At 43.8% G+C, this 21,671-nt stretch overlaps 1 protein-coding gene across 1 annotated transcript; it reads left to right on the top strand.

The window, feature by feature from the left end:
• Positions 1 to 20,377: 20,377 nt before the first annotated feature.
• On the top strand, positions 20,378 to 21,223 carry tmem74 (transmembrane protein 74; the record flags this gene model as incomplete). Its single annotated transcript, XM_080742772.1, has 1 exon — positions 20,378 to 21,223. One exon carries the CDS (start codon positions 20,378 to 20,380, stop codon positions 21,221 to 21,223), a length of 846 nt encoding a protein of 281 aa, XP_080598898.1.
• Positions 21,224 to 21,671: the final 448 nt, after the last annotated feature.

The raw sequence follows: 21,671 nt of genomic DNA on the forward strand, positions 1-21,671 counted from the left end.
GTCTGCTCATTTTTATGAATTGTGGTATGTTTCACCACTTCCAATTTTACTTATGTATCCTAGTTCTCCCCTGATTGGATGAAAGTGTATTTCAAAGCTATCTGCAGCCTAGAAATAAAATGTTAATGCAGAATTAGGTTTGGACAACAAGCATAGCAATCTCGGTGTGTTTGCTCACGCGAGGTGTCATTGAACAATGTCTAGATGTTGGAGGTGTTAACTGAACTGACGCCGTGATGTAAAGGGAAGTGAGCATTTTCACAGCTGTTGCTTTACATTTGTCTTGCGCTTGTCCATAAATGGCTCGTTCAGTTCTGCAATTCAATACCGCATGTTTCATTTGACGTGATTGACTCGCAGTGTTCAATCTGCTGGGGAAATGAAGCTTGGGGTAATGGTGTTGTTGTAAGCACCCTGGAGTGTCTATCTTCCTATCTTGCTTCTCTCTCTTTCTCTCTCTCTCTCTCTCAGGGCCGTGCAGAGAATGTTAGAGAGGCAGGGGCTGAAAGTTCTAAAACAGCCTTTTGGTGGAAATATCGAAAATAGCAGACCTCCAAGCTCACAACGTGTCGCGCTGCGACGCATTGTGAGCTTGGAGGTGCTTGATACCAAACTGAACTAAGCATAATCAAGTCAATACTGGAGTTGTGGTGTAACGGCATTGATTTCTACGCAGGGCAATTATTTCAACATAAAGTGTTTGGACAAGGCATTTCTCTTGTATGCTGCTTTATGGCATGGAAAAAGGGCTTTAGCATTTCTTTCACCATAGAAAAAAAAATTGCATTCATGGTCTGGAGAGGGCACTTTTTATAGATGGATAAAAGGGCAGGGGCTCAAGCCCCCTTTGATGTCTATGTGTGCACGTGCCTGCTCTCTCTCTCTCTCTCTCTCTCTCTCTCTCTCTCTCTCTCTGTCTCTCTCTCTCTCTCTCTCTCTCTCTCTCTCTCCCCCCCAACTGTCCCTCTCTCCCTGCACCCGACCAAGTGGCAGGGTGATGAACGGTGGAGTTTCATACTGTTCCACACTAAATTACAACATTGTCATGTGGAAGGGCCCACTCCCTCCTCCCCCCTCCGGATGGCTTGAGTGACTCAGACGGCCCTGAGGCTGAGGCTGTACACACACCTATAACACAGGGGAAAGGTTGTGAGCAGACTGTGCCTGCAATGGCTACCGATGGTGTTTGGTGCTGTTTCCCTCATACTGTATGGTGAAATGTCTCATGCAGTTATCTCCATTCATTCATAAATGACTAGTTGGTACACACACAAGCACACACGCACGCGCGCACGCACGCACGCACGCACGCACGCACACACACACACACACACACACACACACACATTGGTATTACAGCGACTTGGAGTATAATTGCGACCGTAGGGGTGAACGGTCACAGCTTGACCGTATCCCTGTCTGTCTGTCTGTCTGTCTGTCTGTCTGTCTGTTTGTCTGTTTGTCTGTCTGTCTATAACGCCTGACACTGTGGTTACCCTGACACATCACTGTGACATCACAGGTGATAGACAGACAGACAGAGATTCGGTCAAGCTGTGATGTGATATCAGGGGAACCACTCAGAATGGGTTTGCCGCTCTGACATCACGCTCTGGCTTCACTGTGATGTCACACTAACAGAATCCCTTTTATGCCCATAGAGTTCCCTGATGTCATCAATATTAAGCCCATATCTAACAGGACTTCATATGGGAATGCCCATATTTGGAGGCCACATTGGCCACACTACACTAACAGAATCCTATATGGCCAAGACAGATGGCCAAGACCATATCTGTGTGGTTGATTGATTGATTGATTGATTGATTGATTGATTGATTGATTGATTGAAGAATTTATTAGAAGTTTGCAATAGAAAAAAGTACAGTTTCATGACAGTACAAATCACTGGTACAGGGTCAACTAAAAGGAGATCCTAGAAAGCCGAGGCTTATTTCCACACTTTAAGTATCTCATATAACATTGAAAGACAGATGGAAAGAACATAGTACTTTATCTAGGATAATATCAGTTTCAAAAGCACAACATCAAATACAAAGGCAGAAAAAAAAGAAAAGGGGGGGGCATGGGGGCTTAGTCTATTTACAAGTAACGGGTAGCAGCTGTCTGAAGGTGACTTTTCATACCAATTTTGAAGGAGGCTAGGGATTTTCTCTCCTTTAAGGCTTGTGGAAGGGCGTTCCACATGTTGATGGTATAGCAGGAGAACGAGTTAGAGCCTTGTTTAGTGTTAAATCTACGTTGATGATGATTAGTGGAGCTGCCTCTGGTGTTGTGATCGTGAACATCCTTGACCTTTAAGAAGTAGTTTGTCAGGTACATACCGGTAGGTATCTTGGAGGTGTGGCCCAATAAGAGCACCTCCTAGTGTCTTTCGAGATTTAATATTGATCAGCGGGTCAACCCTTTGCAAGAACCAAATTTGTTGGTTGACTTTTTTGATTACCTTGGTAGTTTTTTTTTTCACTGGATAGGTTAGCCTCCAGGATGCAACCCAGGTAGCAGATGTGTTTTTTTCTTTCTATCAGTGTCACCTACTTTAATTGTGAAGTTCTCAACTAGGCTAAGTTTCGGACTAGATCCAAAGAGGATACATTCAGTTTTACCTAGGTGAATTGAGAGTCTGTTGTCAATGCCCATGGTTCTACAGACAGGGATCTCCATGTATGGGCATAAAAGGGTATGACGTCATATGTCATAGACGTCATAGGACTTTCACATAACGAATAACTGAGTAAGCATGTTTGGGCTCTCACAGCATATCTCCATATACAGTACATGGATCTCCATATATGGGTAACTGGTCCGATATACATCAGTAGCCAGGTGGCCAAGAATTTGCATCACCTCGCCCTTTAGGGTGAGGCAGAATTTGAGAATGCACACTCCCCCCCCCCCCACACACACACACACACACACACACACACACACACACACACACACACACACACACACACACACACACACACACCAATGGCCATGAAATAACGGTTTTGTTTACCCTTTCTTATTCCCCCATGGGCACATATACAGTACCAAATGAAGGATTTTAGGGAATCAATGCCGAGCTCAAGCCAGTGCCATTGTTATTCCTCTGGAGATGGGGTTGAAAATGGGCAGAGGATGGAGGTTATTATTCAAATCCCACTATGCTTTGTAGCTGTGAATAACGGGTTGACAACCTTCCCAAGAGGCTGTTTTAACTCACCAAAAGTCACTCCATTTAGGCTTGCAAGCTGCAAATCTCTGATTGTGAGATTGCCCTAATGTTTTTTCATCTTCTTTTTCATTGTATGTGTTTTATATCAAGATTCTTGTGTCTAATGCCACAGACACCATTTTTGGGGGTCTATCGCTGGCACACTGTATCTTTTAGAATAATTCCACAGAAAGAGGAGATGAATGGTAAAAGATTAGGCTGCCTGTTTGACCTGCACTTCATTGCAATCATCACATTTCAGCAGGTTCATTTTCTTTGGTTAAACCTGCAATGCTATTACAGATTTTATATTAAGTGTGTCAACATAAATTGAGTTGTCTGACAGGCTGGAACTATCTACTCCTGTGTGTGCATTAATTTACTGTCTCTCCTCTCCATCGACCCTTTCCTGCTGTCATGAAATGCCAGAGGAGTGAGAAATGCAGCATTTTGTCTGGGCTGGAGATCATCATCACGTTTAGGACAGATCATCTCTCCTCGCTGGCAGAGGCCCTCTAATAGAATCCCCAAATGATTCATTTAGGCAACATACGTGTTGTAATCACTGTATACTAAACCGTCCCATTCATCTAGAGGATGATGGTGGTCTGCACTATTAATTCTAAGTGGCTATTGATCGCATTAATGTGAATGGCTGTGTTTATTGTGATGATGTAAGCATAGGCTATGGAGACTCAAGTGAAGGAATTGACTGTGTTTGGTTGATAAATAATGCCATGCAAACCAAATATGTACTGGCTTGATTTAACAGTATCCTTAGCATAAATATCATTAGTTATTATAGGCTAACTAAATATCATTGATTGACACACACAGAGACTTGCTCAAACTGCATACAAGTAATGTAATTGCAGAATTGGACATACTTGTGTATTGTTGCTTCTGATAGTTCCCTTTCTTGTACTGGGAGTGGAGTTACACTGCCACCTCATGGCCAAATCCTGCTGCTGAACTATCTGCCCATGAAAAGATACCTAGTACCTTTTAGACAAATACCTACCTACTCTGTACTGGATAAGTACTTCTAATAATGAAGTGATATTAGGTCTAGTCATGTCATACATAGTGACATAGTGATGCCTACACAGATGCAATTGATTAAATGTGCTATTCATAATACAATTTAAGCTTTTTGTCATGTACAGTGGTGGAAAAAAAATAATACTCACATTGGTTGCTTAAGTAAAAGTATCAATACTGCAATATAGAAATACTTTGTTACAAGTAAAAGCCTGGAATTCAAAATGTATTTGAGTAAAAGTATTGTGTTGGCATCAGAATGTACTTCAAGTACCTAAAGTACATTTTAAAATAGCAGATCTACAAGCTCACAAAGTGTTGCATGGCGGCACGCTGTGAGCTTGTAGATCCATTTTATGTGTCACCAAAAAGCAGCACTACTCTGCCTTCACCCGATGACAATACCAAAAGAACTACATGGCCAAAATCCACATCCACTTCCTCCTCTAGTGGAACTGCCCACTTCCCACAAAGCATTGTGGGAAATGGATTCTTTTTTGGAAGAGACTTTGATCCAACTTTGAAAGAGCACAGATCATGCAAAGTGCAAATGCTCTTAATATGTGATTGCGGCATAAGATACGTACCCTGCCGTCATGGACATGCACACTTGCGTGCGTGCGTGCGTGCGTGCGTGCGTGTGTGTGTGTGTGTGTGTGCTTGTGCTTGTGGTTACATCTACAGATGGAAATGTTTTGTTTTGACCTTTGGCAGCCCAGTAGGGCATGTGCACACTTTGGTTGTGAGGTTGTTACAAATGGCCGGCCTCTCCAAAAGGAGGGCCAAGCAGTTGTCAATATCAGCCTTTATGGGGTGCCCGCTGGCCTGGTGGTCAAGGCGCATACCACATTCTAGGCTATGATGCCTGCTGGCGTCGCCGGTTCGATTCCCGATCCGGACGACCTTTGCCACATGTCATTCCCCATCTCTCTCCCCATTTCCTGTCAGTCTATTGTCCTATCAAGGCATAAAAAGCCCAAAAACAAATCTTTAAAAAAAATATCAGCCTTTATAGGAGGCAACTCAATTTGGAGGCGGCGCTGTTTCCTTAACACATGATTTATGTCCGCTGTGTCTGACAAGTATGTCAACTATACAGTATGTAAGAATGTTACACCGTCTATGCACTTTGTAACTGGCTGTTCTCCTATTGTCTGGCTGCACTGGCAGTGTTTCTATTTATATGGAGTCAGTGGTGTGATATGGATTTTAGAAGTGGTTCCCCTCTAAATTTATGATGTCACATGCACGTCACGTGCACGTGTCGCGCACGTGCTCGCGCATGTGTGCACGCATGCCTGCCGCTCGTTGCTAATAGGCCTACTGTATAACAGAACATTTTTAATCTAATTATATGTCTTATTTAGTTACATTGTTAATTTGTTGTTTTTATTTTAGTTTCAATTAATGTATTTTCCTTTAGGTTTTATATAAAATAACTTTACATAGACTTTATAGACTCACCCACACACAGTAAAGTCTGCTAGCTCATTTCGGAACCTCTCCCGAGTCCCTCCGCTATGCAGCTCTGACAAAATGAGTGATTTAAACTGATGATATGAAGAGTGAGGAGCTGCATAGCGGAGGGAGAGGTTCTGAAAGGAGCTAAAAGTCTGCAAAGAATGCTAGGTGAACGTATATGCTGGCCGCATATACAAGTGTAAATGAGCCTGCCTACCAGTAATGTTATGCAAAGCAGACAGGTAGGGCATTGAGTGTGTGTGTGTGTGTGTGTGTGTGTGTGTGTGTGTGTGTGTGTGTGTGTGTGTGTGTGTGTGTGTGTGTGTGTGTGTGTGTGTGTGTGTGTGTGCGCGTGCGTGCGTGCGCGCGCGTGTGTGTGTGTGTGTGTGTGCAATCAACCATCCAGGCTATGGGATACACATCCCAGAAGAGCAGCAGTACAATTCAGCAGTGCCAGTGAGCAGACATAGCCAGGAGAGCAGTTTACTTTATTCCTTTATTTTTCTTCTTCTTCTTCTTCTTTTTGCTAATCTGGGACAGGAACTTATCAAAACATTTGGGAATTTAGACTGAACCCAAAAACAGAAGACACAGGGAGATACGGTGAATGGTAAAGAACGTCTATTTGTAGAGAACGGCTTGGAGACTCCAAGTTGGAGTTGAGGAGCGATGGTGAATGCATGGCTACAGGCAGACTGGGAGCAAGCAGGTAAGCAGGCAGACGAGGAATGATCTTGAGCACACAGGATGATCTTGAGCACACGGGGAGACAGTTAGTACACTGTCTGGAGGTCTGAAGCGTGTTACCACTGGAGCTGAAACAACGATCTGGCAATGAGTGGGGGAACAGCCAGGGTTTACATCATAGACTGTATAAAAGATATGGACAAAGCATTGGTTTCTATGCAGCGCAAATGAAAGAATATGGGTCCTTGGCATGGGTGTCGCCATCATAGATTGAAATGCGATCAGAGGAGGCTATTGGCTGCCAACGGTCACGTGCAACCGCAGGGATACATGGGAGAATGTGGTCGAAGCCTCCCGAAATACAGCACACGAAGAAGAACACAGCCGGCTGGTATCAGTTTAGTTGGCCACGCCCCCCCCCCCCCCCCCCCCCCCCCGCAACTTTATCATCAATTTGAACATAAATGGGACCTTATTTTCACAAAACGCATATCATCGTGATTGAAAGGCAACTTTTAACTAGCGATAGGAACCATGAAGTATGTATGAAAGTGTTAATTAAGGTTAGAAAACGAAAGGGGAAAATGAATGGGGTCCAATGGAGAACAATTCTTTTTGCGATCGGCCGGGGGGGAAAACAGCGCAACTAGCGGCCAACCATAGGAAGTTTTAGTTCCGTATTGGGCTCATTTTAAATCGGCGGAACTCTCCCCCTGGTTTACATGCAGGAGAGGCCATGGGCATGTAGGGGGCGTAGTAGAGTGACCCATGCTACTTTCATATAAAGTTCACTGCATACATTACAAAGCTATTATTATTAGTGCATGCCTCCTGGCAGAGATGTGTGCTCTACTGAGCAACCCTTTATAATTTTCACTAGTAAAGATCACACCTTCACACAATACTTAATTTTATGTTGGTTGTTTATTTATTGGTTAAATCTGTATGCAATAAAAGGAATTAAGGATGGATGGAAGGAGGGATGGTGGGGTGAGGGGATGGAGGGGTCAGAGGAAGAGAGGGAACAATAAGGGGATGATGATGATGGAGGGAAGGTGGGATGCCATACAAAGCACACATGGTGGTAAATATGGTAAATAACGCTTCACTGATTGGCAAGAGGGGAGGACAATTTCGAGTTCTGCTTGGAATCAGGTGAGCGAGGGAGGAGTTATTATCAGATGGATTGGTGACAGGTGAGAGAGGAAGAGTCATTATCAGATCTAATTGGTGACAGCTGAGCGGGGGAAGAGTTATTATCAGATGGATTAGTGACAGGTGAGTGAAGTAAGGGTTCTTATCAGATGGAAGATCGATTGGCGACAGGTGAGCAGGGGGCGGAGTTGTTACCATGTAAGATTGAACCAGGTAAGCAGGTGCGTAGGGAGAAGGTTATCGGTTGTGTGATCAGATTAGCAGTTGAGATATCTTTTTTTTTTTTTTAGATTTGTTTTGGGGCTTTTATTGGATAGGACAGTAGACTGACAGGAAATGGGCGGAGAGATGGGGAGCAACATGCGGCAAAGGTCGTCCGGATCAGGAATCGAACCCGCAACGCCCCCAGGCATCCATGCCTATGTGGCAACGCCTAAGTGGTATGCGCCTGGACCAGTAGGCCATCGGGCACCCCAGCAGTTGAGATATTATCAGATGCTTTGTTACATGACACAGTTGCCAGATGATGTGGCAAGAAAGCAATTGTGATATCTTTGTCTACGTCAGTGTTTCCCAACATTATTCGGGCCAGTGTATCATATCTCAATATCCAGGTCCCTTATGTTGTGTTGCTTATATAATTCAGAAAACATCTCATCTATATCCAAATGATTAGATTTTACATTAAACTGCATGGGCAGAGGAGGGGCAGTGATTATGCATAGAATTGTATATGGATATCACATCAGGCCCCCCTCAAAGCCCAAGGGCTGGTAACATGGTAACATGTTACCAGCCCTGTCGCAGGGATGTCAGACCATGATAATGATATGGTACTGATGATGATACTGACATGATACTGACCATGATGCTGACATAATACTGACCACCATACTGACCATGATACTGATGATGATACTGAGAATGATACTGACATACTGACCACGATACTGACCATGATACTTACATGATACTTACATGATACTGACCATGATACTTACATGATACTGACCATGATACTGACATAATACTGACCGTGATGCTGACATAATACTGACCATGATACTGATGATGATACTGAGAATGATACTGACATACTGACCACGATACTGACCATGATACTTACATGATACTTACATGATACTGACCATGATACTGACATAATACTGACCATGATACTGACATAATACTGACCGTGATGCTGACATGATACTGACCATGATACTGATGATGATACTGAGAATGATACTGACATATACTGACCACGATACTGACCACGATACTGACCATGATACTTACATGATACTGACCATGATACTGACATAATACTGACCGTGATGCTGACATGATACTGACCATGATGCTGACATAATACTGACCATGATACTGATGATGATACTGAGAATGATACTGACATGATACTGACATATACTGACCATGATACTGACCATGATACTTACATGATACTGACATAATACTGACCATGATGCTGACATGATACTGACCATGATGCTGACATGATAATTACATAATCTGACCATGATACTGACGATGATTCTGACATGATACTGGCCAAGATACTGACATGACAAGTTGTTGACTTGTATAGTAGCCTTTCCAGACATGCTTTCACCCGTACAAATCCCATTCAACTTAAACATCTAGCAAATCTTCCATCAACTACACAATTCAGAAACCACGCATCATTTGATGAAATAAAAAAAAATAAAAAAACGTCTAGGATGAAATGAAACTGCACACAATATACCAGTAAGACGCCCTAAGGGCGAGAAGCGACCTCGCCCACATGGGTGCGTACGTGCACATGGGCGCTTTGGCATGTATACCCTTCTGCTGAGCTGATGTCAGAACAGGTCAGCTATATCCATATATGGAGTCTGTGAGGTCAGATGTAGAGATATTGACCAGCTCCATATACTGTATGGAGATCTAGGTGATGATCCAGTCATCTCCATGTAGGCCTAACCCCCCCCCATACAAAATGCACACATACTGTATACTAACCACTACCGTGGCATCCCTACTTTGGTCATGTGAATATATTATAAATGGCATTTTACATTTTAAATTACATTTTATTACATTCCATCACGACACATTGTGAGTTTGTAGATAGCGGGTATTTCTGCTATGAATACAGATGTGCCTTGAGATTTTGAGTGTGTGTGTCTGTATGAAACAACAATAATATTTTTGCTTCACGGCCATGCCCCCAATATCTTCCTCTACCCCTTTCTCCTTCTGCATCTCCTGTTTGTCTCCTGTGTGTGTGTCACCTGGATCATGCACAAATGCTTAGCTTTCAATCAGCTGCTCGCCTCCCTCAGCCAACACACCTGCCCTCTACCAGCACATGGCCTCTCGTGCATATGCTGTTCCCCCACTCATTGCCAGATTGTTGTTTCAGCTCCAGTGGTGGTGACACGTTTCAGACCTCCAGACAGTGTGCTAACTGTCTCCCTGTGTGCTCAGGATCATTCCTCGTCTGCCTGCTTACCTGCTTGCTCCCAGTCTGCCTGTCATTCCAGCCTGCCCACGCCATTCACCATCGCTCCTCAACTCCCAGCCGTCCTCTACAAATAGACCTTCTTTAACCTCACCGTACAGTATCTCCCTCTGTATGTGTTCTTTATCCGGTTCGCTCTGAACTCCATAACATTTTTGATAAATCTCTGCCACACACACACACACACACACACACACACACACACACACACACACACACACACATACTGAAACTGCTCTCCTTACATTTGACTTTTTAATTCCTGGCAAGAATGCTCAGTTTAATTGCTGTTATATCTCGGTTGGCGCTTTTGACACCATTAACCATAACATTCTTGTTGATACACAAAATCAGTGCATATATCTGGGGTTTGCTCTTCAATGTTGTGTTTCATATATATCTATACATTAACAAAATCGCTTTGTGTGTGTCTGTTCTCTGTTTTGATTTAATTTGAAGTATTTAATTGATTGCAATCCTCATACAGTAGAAGGTTAAGATAAAATAGTGGATAAAAAAACACAGTAAAGGCAATTTATTTCCACTGTAGTCCTGTTACACAACAACCCCGGGGGTGGGTTGTGCACACTGGGCAGTGCAAAGTGCCAATTTGGTTGGACCAATGATGATGGTTGCATGTCCGCGTGGGGCAGCGGTGGACGTGCTGAATCGCTGTGTGTTTGGTGGAGGTGCAGACACCGGCCACCCTGATTGGCCAATCGGAAGCAGGTGGCTTCACAGATTGGTGCACTTTCTGTCATGTTTGTGCCGCTGCCCCAGTATAATTAGCAGTATGTGACACAGTACAGTAGACTTCCATTCACGTATTCCCATGTATGTCATCAACATCAGGGATCCCCAAATATCAATTTTTACCATACTGTTGCATGTTAGTGGATACCACACTAAGTACTCTGAGAACAGATACAATGGATAGCCTACTCTGAAAAATGTACAACTACGGTCACAATTCACAGGTCTCTCTGATCACTGTCTCTACCATAAACAGAAAATCTTTAAAAGAATGCCTTTGTTTTTTCATGCCTAGACAACTCCCGTTTGTATGTGAGAGCTGGCGAGAACTTCTGGGAACTCAGATTAAGACAACTGTAATGCACTTTTAACTTGACTTGTTCAGTATGCTGTGGCTCGACTCCAGATGCTGCTGCTTGAATTTTAACAAAGACAAGCTGCGAGTCCCATTTCCCCCAGTTTAATTCCTGACTCCCATTTGGTTGCCAATTACTGTATGTTCAGGATTGTATGTATTTTCCCCCCATTGCATTTTATGTTAAATTAGATAAGTTAGGTTTGTAACACTTGCATGCATCCCATGTCTATAATCCATTATAAACATACAGTATAATACATTATTATCTGCAATAACACTGGTTAATTATGGTTAAGAATTCATACATACCTATAATGCTTTATAACAATAACCATAAGACATTATTAAAGCCAACAAAGATTGAAAATTCTAAAAACAGTATGTGAGAATGAATGCATTAGGCTTTCCAGCTTGTTTTGGGAGTAGCCAACTGCTTTGGCCTACAAAATGTTAATATGTTTGGAATATGCTTATATATACAAAAGGTTTTTATTTTATTTCAATCACAGGAATGAGGGTGAAAAAAGGATTACTCTCTGTGCCACCAAATTCATTTTTATTTCTGAAGTGCATACAATGTTCTCAAGGCTAATCTTTTGAGTTGTTGCTGAGTGTACAATGAACAACAATCAAATGTTGGAGGTAATTAAATTCACTGTCTGTGATGAATAGACACTAGTTCAGTCATCTATAGCTGGAGCATGGAGAATACTGACAATACGACCTGTCACCTATAGCTAAGAATTCATGAATAATGTGTTAATACTAGAGGTTCGGCCGGCAAAGCCGGCCGATCATCTAGTGTCACCGACAAACCTCTCAGGCACAGAGTGGCTTTGAGCAGATTCCATTACAATTGGCCACTTGTGGACAACCTGGCCTGGCATAGATATTCCACTGCTGTGCACAGCTCACCAGGCTAGTGCACAGCAGCACTGACTGCCTATGAATTTCACAGGCCTGGGTAGAAAACCTGGCCTGGCAGGGATATTCCCCTGCAGTACACAGCTCACATAGGCTCTACAGCAGCACAACAGCAGCTGTACTAAACAATTGAATGTTTCTCAAACTTTGTCATGTGAAGGACCCCCAGAATGATATGTATTTGGCTACGGACCCCTACACAAAATATTTTGTTCCAGGGACCCCCAGAAGCAAATATTTGATTTTAGTCTATTCTGCATCTAGCTTAAGGCCCGTTGGGAAACGAGTTTGGGGCGACTTTGAAAGAGGGCGACTTATCTGGCTACCAAACAATTGACTTAACTGAGGGACTTTGCGAGAGAAAAACAACTGCTTAACAATGTCAAACTGTCATAAATCTAACAGCTGAAAATGTCCTATTTGGATCTTGTCTAAAAAAGTAACATTTATTTTTTTGCAAAAGGATTAGCCTTTAACTTATTGTCCTTCAGAACAGTATGGTTACAGGGGCTTCTCTCTTATTTGAATGATGCCTAAGCTTGAATTTGTTTAATGTCTATTGCTTGCTGGATATTAAGTGTCTATTAATGTGGGGATGTTACTGTATTTTGTCACATTTATTCTGCTGTTCATCTGACATGGGTTTGCGCAGCCTACTTTGATTCTGCTGTTCATCTGACATGGGTTTGCGCAGCCTACTTTGATTTGCACACATGCGCTGGCATTGACAATCAGATGATTGCTAAGCAGTCCACTTGTGTTCGAGTAAAATAGCAGTTCCAATGTTCTAAAAGACAGGTTTAGGGTAAATTAACGATGATAAAAAACATCGGAACATCGGGGGAGAAATGAACGATGTCCGATGTTCTTGTTTGCAGAGGGGGGCGCGGGTGGCACAGACACACACATACAGTACACACACATACACACAGTAACTAACAAACACGCAATATACATGCACGCACCAAGCTGATTATTATTGGCTAAAAGTAAGCCTACTGAAATAGATTTGTGTCGCGGTGCAAAGATGACCGCACGCAAGTACACACAGCACACACATCACGGCTCAGATGAGCGTGTGCTGTGTCGTGCGCACATACATACACAGTCACACAGACACAGTTCACGAAACAGAGAGCCACTGCACGGCGCGGTACACACAGCGCACACACACACACACACTCGCGGCTCAAATGAGCGTGCGCACATACATACACAGTCACAGACACACTTCACGAAACAGAGAGCCACTGCACGGCGCGGCCGATCCAAGGCATTCAAGACGCAGAAGTAGCGTAGCTGCTTCGGAAGCGTCTAGTGGATTACCAAGCTTGTTTAAGGACATGGTTTAGGACCCAAGCTTGTGATTGGCTGAACCGGAGGTAGGGAGCGCTCCATTGTAGTCACTTGGACCGCGCAGAGGAGGTGAATAGAATGCGTTTATCGTGGGCTTGTAAGCCTACTGAAATTGTTTTTTTGTCGCGGTGCAAAGATGACCGCACGCAAGTACACACAGCACACACACACTCACGGCGGCTCAGATGAGCGTGCGCTGTGTGGTGCGCACATACAGTACATACACAGTCACAGACACACTTCACGAAACAGAGAGCCACGCACGGCGCGGTACACACAGCACACACACACACTCACGGCTCAAATAAGTGTGTGCACATACATACACAGTCACAGACACACTTCACGAAACAGAGAGCCACAGCACGGCGCGGCCGATCCAAGGCTTTCAAGACGCAGAAGCAGCATAGGCTGCATAGCTGCTTCGGAATATCTTGTCACCATGACGACGGGATGCTAGCGAATCAGCACTGGTCCCAAGATTCCCATAGCCTGGGAGCTCAGAAGGTTTATTCTATAGGCTGGCACCAAGGCGACGGCTAGCGAATTAGAGGACGGCATAGAGTTATGGGCGGTATTCCATACGTTCTAGACGACTACCTATGAGTTGAAGTGGATGTGAAGTGGGTGTGAATGGGCTTGGAAGTGGGATGCGGCTTTAAGAGGAATGTAATAGTACACCATGGCGACGGCTAGCGAATCAGCGGACGGCATAGAGTTATGGGCGGTATTCCTTACGTTCTAGACGACTACCTATGAGTTGAAGTGGATGTGAAGTGGGCGTGAATGGGCTTGGAAGTGGGATGCGGCTTTAAGAGGAATGTAATAGTAGATAATAATGCATGGTTCTATCACGCACACACGCACGCACGCACACACACGCACACACTCATGCATGCATGCACGCACAAACACACACACACACACACACACACACACACACACACACACACACACACACACACACACACACACACACACACACACACACACACTTCTTCCTAATTTAAATTTCCAGCTAATCTTTCAACAACATATACAAAGCACCACAAACTTGTATCACAGCACCAGTGCCAGCAGACTACTCAGTGCTTGGCACATTTCACTTCTCTAACACAAATGACATATCTGGCCTGAAGTCAAGCATCCTTCATTTTCCTAATGAATGAAATGCATCCTTTGCTCTAAAATGTTTGCCTTTTCCATACTAAATAGGTTCTCCTGCTTTGCTCACCATTCAGCATACACACACACACCAGAGTTTAACATTATTAAGTCGACACAAATGTGATTTCACTCTAGAGTGTGTGGAACTTTGAAGTCAGTCATATTTACTGTAACTGCATTGTAACTGCATTTGAAGAGATTGAAGAGATACCATCAGATAATGGCGCAACTTCATCAAAAGCAACTTAAATCATTAGCGTGCAAAACCGGCTGCAGCATTGTGGAAACTTGATCATCAATAAATTATGATAACAACAGCATCAAGAGAACCAGGGTAGATAAAGTGTCATATAGGCAATTATCACAGCCCACTACTTTAATCAGCAAAAATAGTTTTACATGAAGTCTTATCTTTTTGATCAAGCATAGATATTTGGATATGCATACGTACGGTAATAATATGCACGTACACACACACACGCACGCACGCGCGCACACACACACACACACACACACACGCACACACACACACACACACACACACACACACACACACACACACACACACACACACACACACACACACACACACACAATGGACATGAAGACATTACTAATCCACACTGCTTGTGTTGAGTTGGTGCAATTAGGGAAACCAGTGTCAATGAACCCCGAGAGCTGAGTGCTAAATATTTAATGCTGTTACCTAACCCAGCACCTTATCCAGAACCCCCCGCCCCCCCTGCCCCCCCAACCCCCCCCCCCCCAGCCCTTTCAGTCCGCCTCCGAGTTGCTGTCTTTCTCCCTGAATCTGTCTTTATCCCTTGATCCCTTTGTCTTAATTCCCCTGCCAACCATACTGTCTTGTACTAAAGTCTCCTCCCTGGAAGGCTTTATACGACTGACTGGAGGGTTTGCGTGCCTGCCTGCCCTCCAAAACAACACAGTAAGGCCGTGCCACCACCTCCTTATTAATAATCTACCGTCTGCCGGGGCAGACCCCACCATGTCACTCCAGTCGGGAGAGACATGCTCTGGGGCCGCTGTCAGTGTGATTACAGGCAGAACAGTATATCTGACAGTATGTAGGCTATTATAAGAGCTGCAGCTCGCATGCTCTAATCTAATGGACTTAACCACCACTTCAAAATGAATTGTTGGAAAAGCATAATGACTCTGATGTGGTCTGAAGACATGTTTTATGTTCCAGACTCCCTCGCTCGTTCGCTTCTTCACTCCATCAGTCGGTCACTCTGACACTCCCTCTCTCGCTCACTCATTCACTCAGAAGCACGTACATCTTCACTCACCCGCAGACCTTTTCACTCACTCACACACACACACACACACACACACACACACACACACACACACACACACACACACACACACACACACACACACACACACACACACACACACACACACACACTCACTCACTCACTCACTCACACACACACACACACACACACTCACTCACTCACTCACTCACTCACTCACTCACTCACTCACCCACTTTTCTCCCCTATCACTCCTGTTCGTACATCCTTACACTGGCTCCCTTTACTACTGTTCGTACATAAAGCTTTGAATGGTTTAGGGCCAAAATACATTTCTGATATCACGAACCATCCAGACCTCTCAGATCATCTGGTAAAGGTCTGCTTTCTGTCCCTAGAACCAAAAATAATAATCTGGAGCAATCTCCCTCAATAAGAGTGGCAGGTATGCTTCCACTCTTATTTCTTTTAAACCTCAACTGAATATTGAATACAAGACTAAAGACCTTTCTGTTTGCTGCTGCCTTTGATTGAGTTACCTTTCTTTTTGTATCTTTTTCGTTCTCTTCAGCACTGACTGTATGTGTTAATTTTAACTTGTTTTGTTTTATGCATCCTAATGTCATTGTGTAGTTGTGTTTTCTTTGCCTGAGTAAAGAACATTGAATTGCATTGTTGCTGAAATGTGCTATACTAATAAAACTGAATTGCCTCACTTCCCCTGTCTCGTTTTCCTTTGGAGTTCGAAACACTCAAGAGTTACATTGACACTGGGAATTTTACAGTGTTCCTCTGTGATCTTGTTCCTAACAGGCAGAAGCACACCCTGGAGGGGAGCGCTGTCATACACGCTGCGCTTCCTAATCTACATTCCCTCTGTGGTGGGCGTATTCCCGTGGCAGGATGAGAGACGCACCACAAGGATTTATAGCCTGCCTCGCCCTCAAGCAGAGCTGCCTCGCCCCCACCTCTAAAGCCTGTGTGTGTCCTTGCCAGCAGGAGAAGTGGTGCACTGTAGCAGATAACATCCGATAGTCTGCCGTTGTTACCTACTGAGTCAAGCACACAGCCATGCATCAGCATAGTCTCTCCCTCTCCCTCTCTCTCTGTGTGTGTGTCTGTGTCTCTCTCTCTCTCCCTCCCTCTCCCCACTCTCTGCGTGAGGTTGACTAGAGTTGACTGCAGCCCGATCATGTTCACACAATGCACCGTCATGATATATCAGTCAAAGGGTGGGCAGTATTACTCTCCAAACTACTTTCTAAAGTAAAAATAGTGGCATAAATATTTCAACTGGTCTCTTTCAGTCCATCTGACCGCCCATTGCTCATTCTCTCGATCTCTCTCTCTCTCACGCACGCACGCACGCACGCACGCACGCACGCACGCACACAAACACACAAACACAAACACACACACGCGGACACACTCATCTGTTAAATGGAACCCTGTTGGGAAACATGCCAAAGCTATCCTCCTGGCCACTATGGCTCTGGGAAAATTGGTGACTCCATATTTATAGCCGGTACTGCTTGTGCTAAATAAAGGTGGAACAACCTACTGTAGGCCTACATGAATGAATAAAGACTTTCAGGCCATATTAAAACATTAAAGTGGGATTAACAGCAAAGTAGTTGAGAGCTTCACTAAGCCTTTCCTTTCAAAACTCTTGCTGTCTGAGAAACATAATTGTTTTGTTGTGTTTTTCTTTTTGTGATGTGTATTGATAGTCTTGCAGGGAACCAATACTGAGACAAGGACTGACTGGAAATCATAAATAAATGAGATGACATTTTCTAAGAAATTAGAGGAGGTCACAAATCAGATGAGCCCTACAATCTCTAGATTAAACATGGATTAAAGGATGGCTCTGACATTGTGACCAGTACTTATCTTCTGTGTCTGTTGGCAACTGGTGAACAGATGGTGAATAGGGCCTACACAGTTTTTCAATGTCTGAATTTTACCATGCAGCCTACTAGATTGACTTTTCTCTATCCAGAATGATATGATGGAGGAAGCCTGTGTGTGTGTGTGTGTGTGTGTGTGTGTGTGTGTGTGTGTGTGTGTGTGTGTGTGTGTGTGTGTGTGTGTGTGTGTGTGTGTGTGTGTGTGTGTGTGTGTGTGTGTGTGTGTGTAGCCTATCTTGAATCATTGAAAGAGCTATTCATCAAATGGAGACTACATTTATTTTGTGAGGCTCGTCGTTTCTATAACACAAGGTAGGTCTAACATTTCAGTTAATTCACAATATATAGGGCATAGCAGTGGGCGTGGTTTACTGGTGCCACAAAAGGATTCAGAATCAAGCCATTAGGATGCTGGTGAATCATAACCATAAAACCTTTGATTCTATGAAGGAATACAAAATACTATTTAATTATATGATATAATAAATACTCTAAACTACTGGAACAGAACCAACGGTTTTTTGGTCAGGATTCACCAGGATCCTGGATGGCTTGATTCTAGGCTTAAAATAATTGGCCTAAATATATTTTACAGCCCCATAGCCTAAATATATTTTTTGTGGCACCAGTAAACCACGCCCAATGAATCAAGACAGGATATGTTCAGTGAAAATATGAACTTCAAGTCCCAGAGTTCCTTTGAGATTTTTCCAATCCCCCCCCCCCCCCCCCTCTCTCGTGTGTTGACTCTCTGTGTGAGCGGTTGTGATCTCAATCGGTCCACGGATACCGGGAGGCAGCTCTTTTCAGCACCGCGGACAGAGGCTGGCTGTAAGCCGTGCGTGGGAGGGACCAACACAGAGACTCTCTCTGCCACAGCATCGAGCGAGGAGGAGGGTTAACGTTCATTCACCTGCTACTCGGAAAACGCGTTTTTATCAGCCTTCGCCTTTATAGAATCTGTCTATGAAGAAAACCAGAGGCGAAGGATGTTGAAGAACTGTAGCGAAGTAAGTAGGCTGTGTATGTGTGAGCTTTATACTGGTAAGCTATAGTGATTAAAAAACGGTTAGTGGGCGATCCAACCTTATTGCACTGAAAAGCATCTTATACCTATAGCCTACAGTTCCATTCATGTACCTACCGATATAGGCTAAAGAGTGCGTTCAACTGCGTTGGTATTAGCAGTGTGGTGGAGTAGCCTACTCAATTTCTGCAATATCAATACTGCAATGTAGAAATACTCTGCTACAAGTTATAGTCCGGAATTCAAAATGTACTTGAGTAAAAGTAGGCCTACAAAAGTATTGGTATCAAAATATACCTAAAGTACCAAAAGTAGAAAGTATTCATTATGCAGAATGTCCCCCAAGTTTTCAAACGGTGATGTATTAAAAAAATAGCAGATCTATGCCTTGCATCGCGATGCATTGTGAGGGAAAATGTATAATGTAGGGTTGAAGTGGTTAATGTATGTTTTGTATTAATAATAAAAATGTACAAAGTAGCCTAACTAGTAACTAAAGTTGTCAAATAATTGTAGTGGAGTAAAAGTACAATATTTTGATGTGGTGGAGTAGAAGTAAAGTACTGACAATTTGAAATACTCCAGTAAAGTAAAAGTACCTAAAATGTGTACTTAAGTAATTTGAGTAACTTGAGTAATTGTACTTAGGTACTTTACTGCGTATTAGACTGGCGAAGATGTGTTTGCAGCTAATCATTTTATTCTAGATTCACAATAGTTCTCTTGCTGAGTGATTGTAACCTACACACATTAACATAGAAGCCTGTATTACATTATGTTGTTAGGATGTTGATGGTCCAAGATAGATACCTTATCCAAAGCTTCAACCGTTCATCTGCTCTGCTTCTGATAGGATTTCAGTTAGTCTAATCTAGGTTTACAAGGATTGCTTTCCTAATTGGATATCAAAGCTACTCACAATTACCATAAGCGCATTTCATGAACGGACCAGGGATTTTGCGTAAACAAGTGGACACATTTTTAAGTAGCCTATAGTCGATAAAACCATAGTGATACTTGAGGGAGTTCCAGGGGGTCCCCAGCTAAATGATAGTTAGGAACCAAATGGACCCTTATTGGGTATAACTCAGAGAGTTAAATTAAAATAGATTGTACAGTATAAATTGGGGTCTCAGAGATAGAAATACGATTAAATGGGAGTCCGTAGCCTAATGCATGTCAAACTGGGGCCTGGGGGTCCTTGAAATTAAAATGGTTGAGAATCACTTCTAGAGCCATAAAAATCTTCTCTAACGGGGGTCCCTGGCATATCTTTTGAAAAGGGGTTCGTGGGCTAATAAGTGTCAATTTGGGGGTCCTTGACATAAACATTTTTGAGAGCCACTGCATTACACACACATTTGCGCATAAATGCTCTGCGCCTTTGCAACGAGGCAACCTTCATTTTACAATGCGTCCTGTGTTATCCAGAACTGATGTCTGTCCTCTTATCAGGAATGCTGTGGATTGGAACCGCCGCAGAGAAATAATTAGGGTGAAACCGACGGGGAATGGCTTCTCAAGAGCTGCTCTCCATAGATAAGGAAGACAGACAACCCGATGATGATGATGAGCGCGGCAGTGCCTCCAGCCCGCTGCACGCTGGCAGGTCGAGCCGCTCAACAGGAGCCGCGCTGCTCTCCAGAGGACGTGGGCGCAGCCCGGCAGCGCAGCGGGGCTGCCAGGGACGCTGTAATGCAGCACCAAGGACGGCGCCCGCGGAGGTTAAACTAGGTCACCTCGGGGAGGAGAAAGCAAAAATCTGCTGCGACGAGGAATTGGAGACCTCGTTCACTTACATTGATGAGAATGTTAACCTGCGACTAGCCAGCCCGGGGACAAGTTGCAGAGGTCTCCACAAAGCCACGTGCAACGGCGACGGCTGCTGCCTCGAGGCGTTACCGGAACTATCGCTCATGTCCGAGGACGATCTCTCCTCCGGAGACAGCTCTGGCTCCTCTGTAGACTATGGCTTCATCAGTGCCGTCACCTTCCTTGTGACTGGCATCTCCTTGGTGGTAATATCCTACGCGGTTCCCCGTGATGTGGTGGTGGATCGCGAGAGCGTGTCAGCCAGGGAGATGGAGCGTCTGGAGATGGAGAGCGCTCGAGTGGGGGCTCACCTGGACATGTGCGTGATAGCAGGCCTGTGCCTGCTCACACTCGGCGGGGTGGTGCTCTCCACGCTGCTGATGATCTCAATGTGGAAGGGGGAGTTGTACAGGAGAAAGCTATTAGCTTATTCCAAACGCTCGACCAAACTTTACGGTTCCATTAACCTAAAACCAAGACCCAGTCCCACTCAGTCCTCTGCACACTTGCCACTGGAAGACGAAATGGAAGAGACTTTGACCTAAAAAATGAAATTGACTGAATGAACGAATGAAACTTTTTTTCATGTATTATTATTATGGCATAAGACGTCACCTTGCCAACATTTGATATTATAGACAGTACAGTATAATGCATTTGCAAACATCATTATACAGCTTAAATGCCAAGTGCAGTTCAATACAGACCCATACAAGTGGTATGGTTTAGTGGATTACTAAAACAATGCTGTATATCATTACTAACAGAATGGATACCAATATACTCTGATGTCAACAAGTGAGAAAAAAACAAAAGTTTTCCATAAGCATGGCTGCAGAACTACTGTACTGTAAATGAGCAGCGAACAGATTTGTGTTACAAATATTGGACCATATTTTTATGTACCCTACGTCAATCCCAGAGAGCTGTCATTTATTATTAAGGCTATCCATATTTAATGTGAATATTTCCAACAGTGAAACGCTGCATACA

This window comes from Nannobrachium achirus (assembly GCF_963921795.1).
Source record: "Nannobrachium achirus genome assembly, chromosome: 2".
Classification (NCBI taxonomy): Eukaryota; Metazoa; Chordata; class Actinopteri; order Myctophiformes; family Myctophidae; genus Nannobrachium; species Nannobrachium achirus.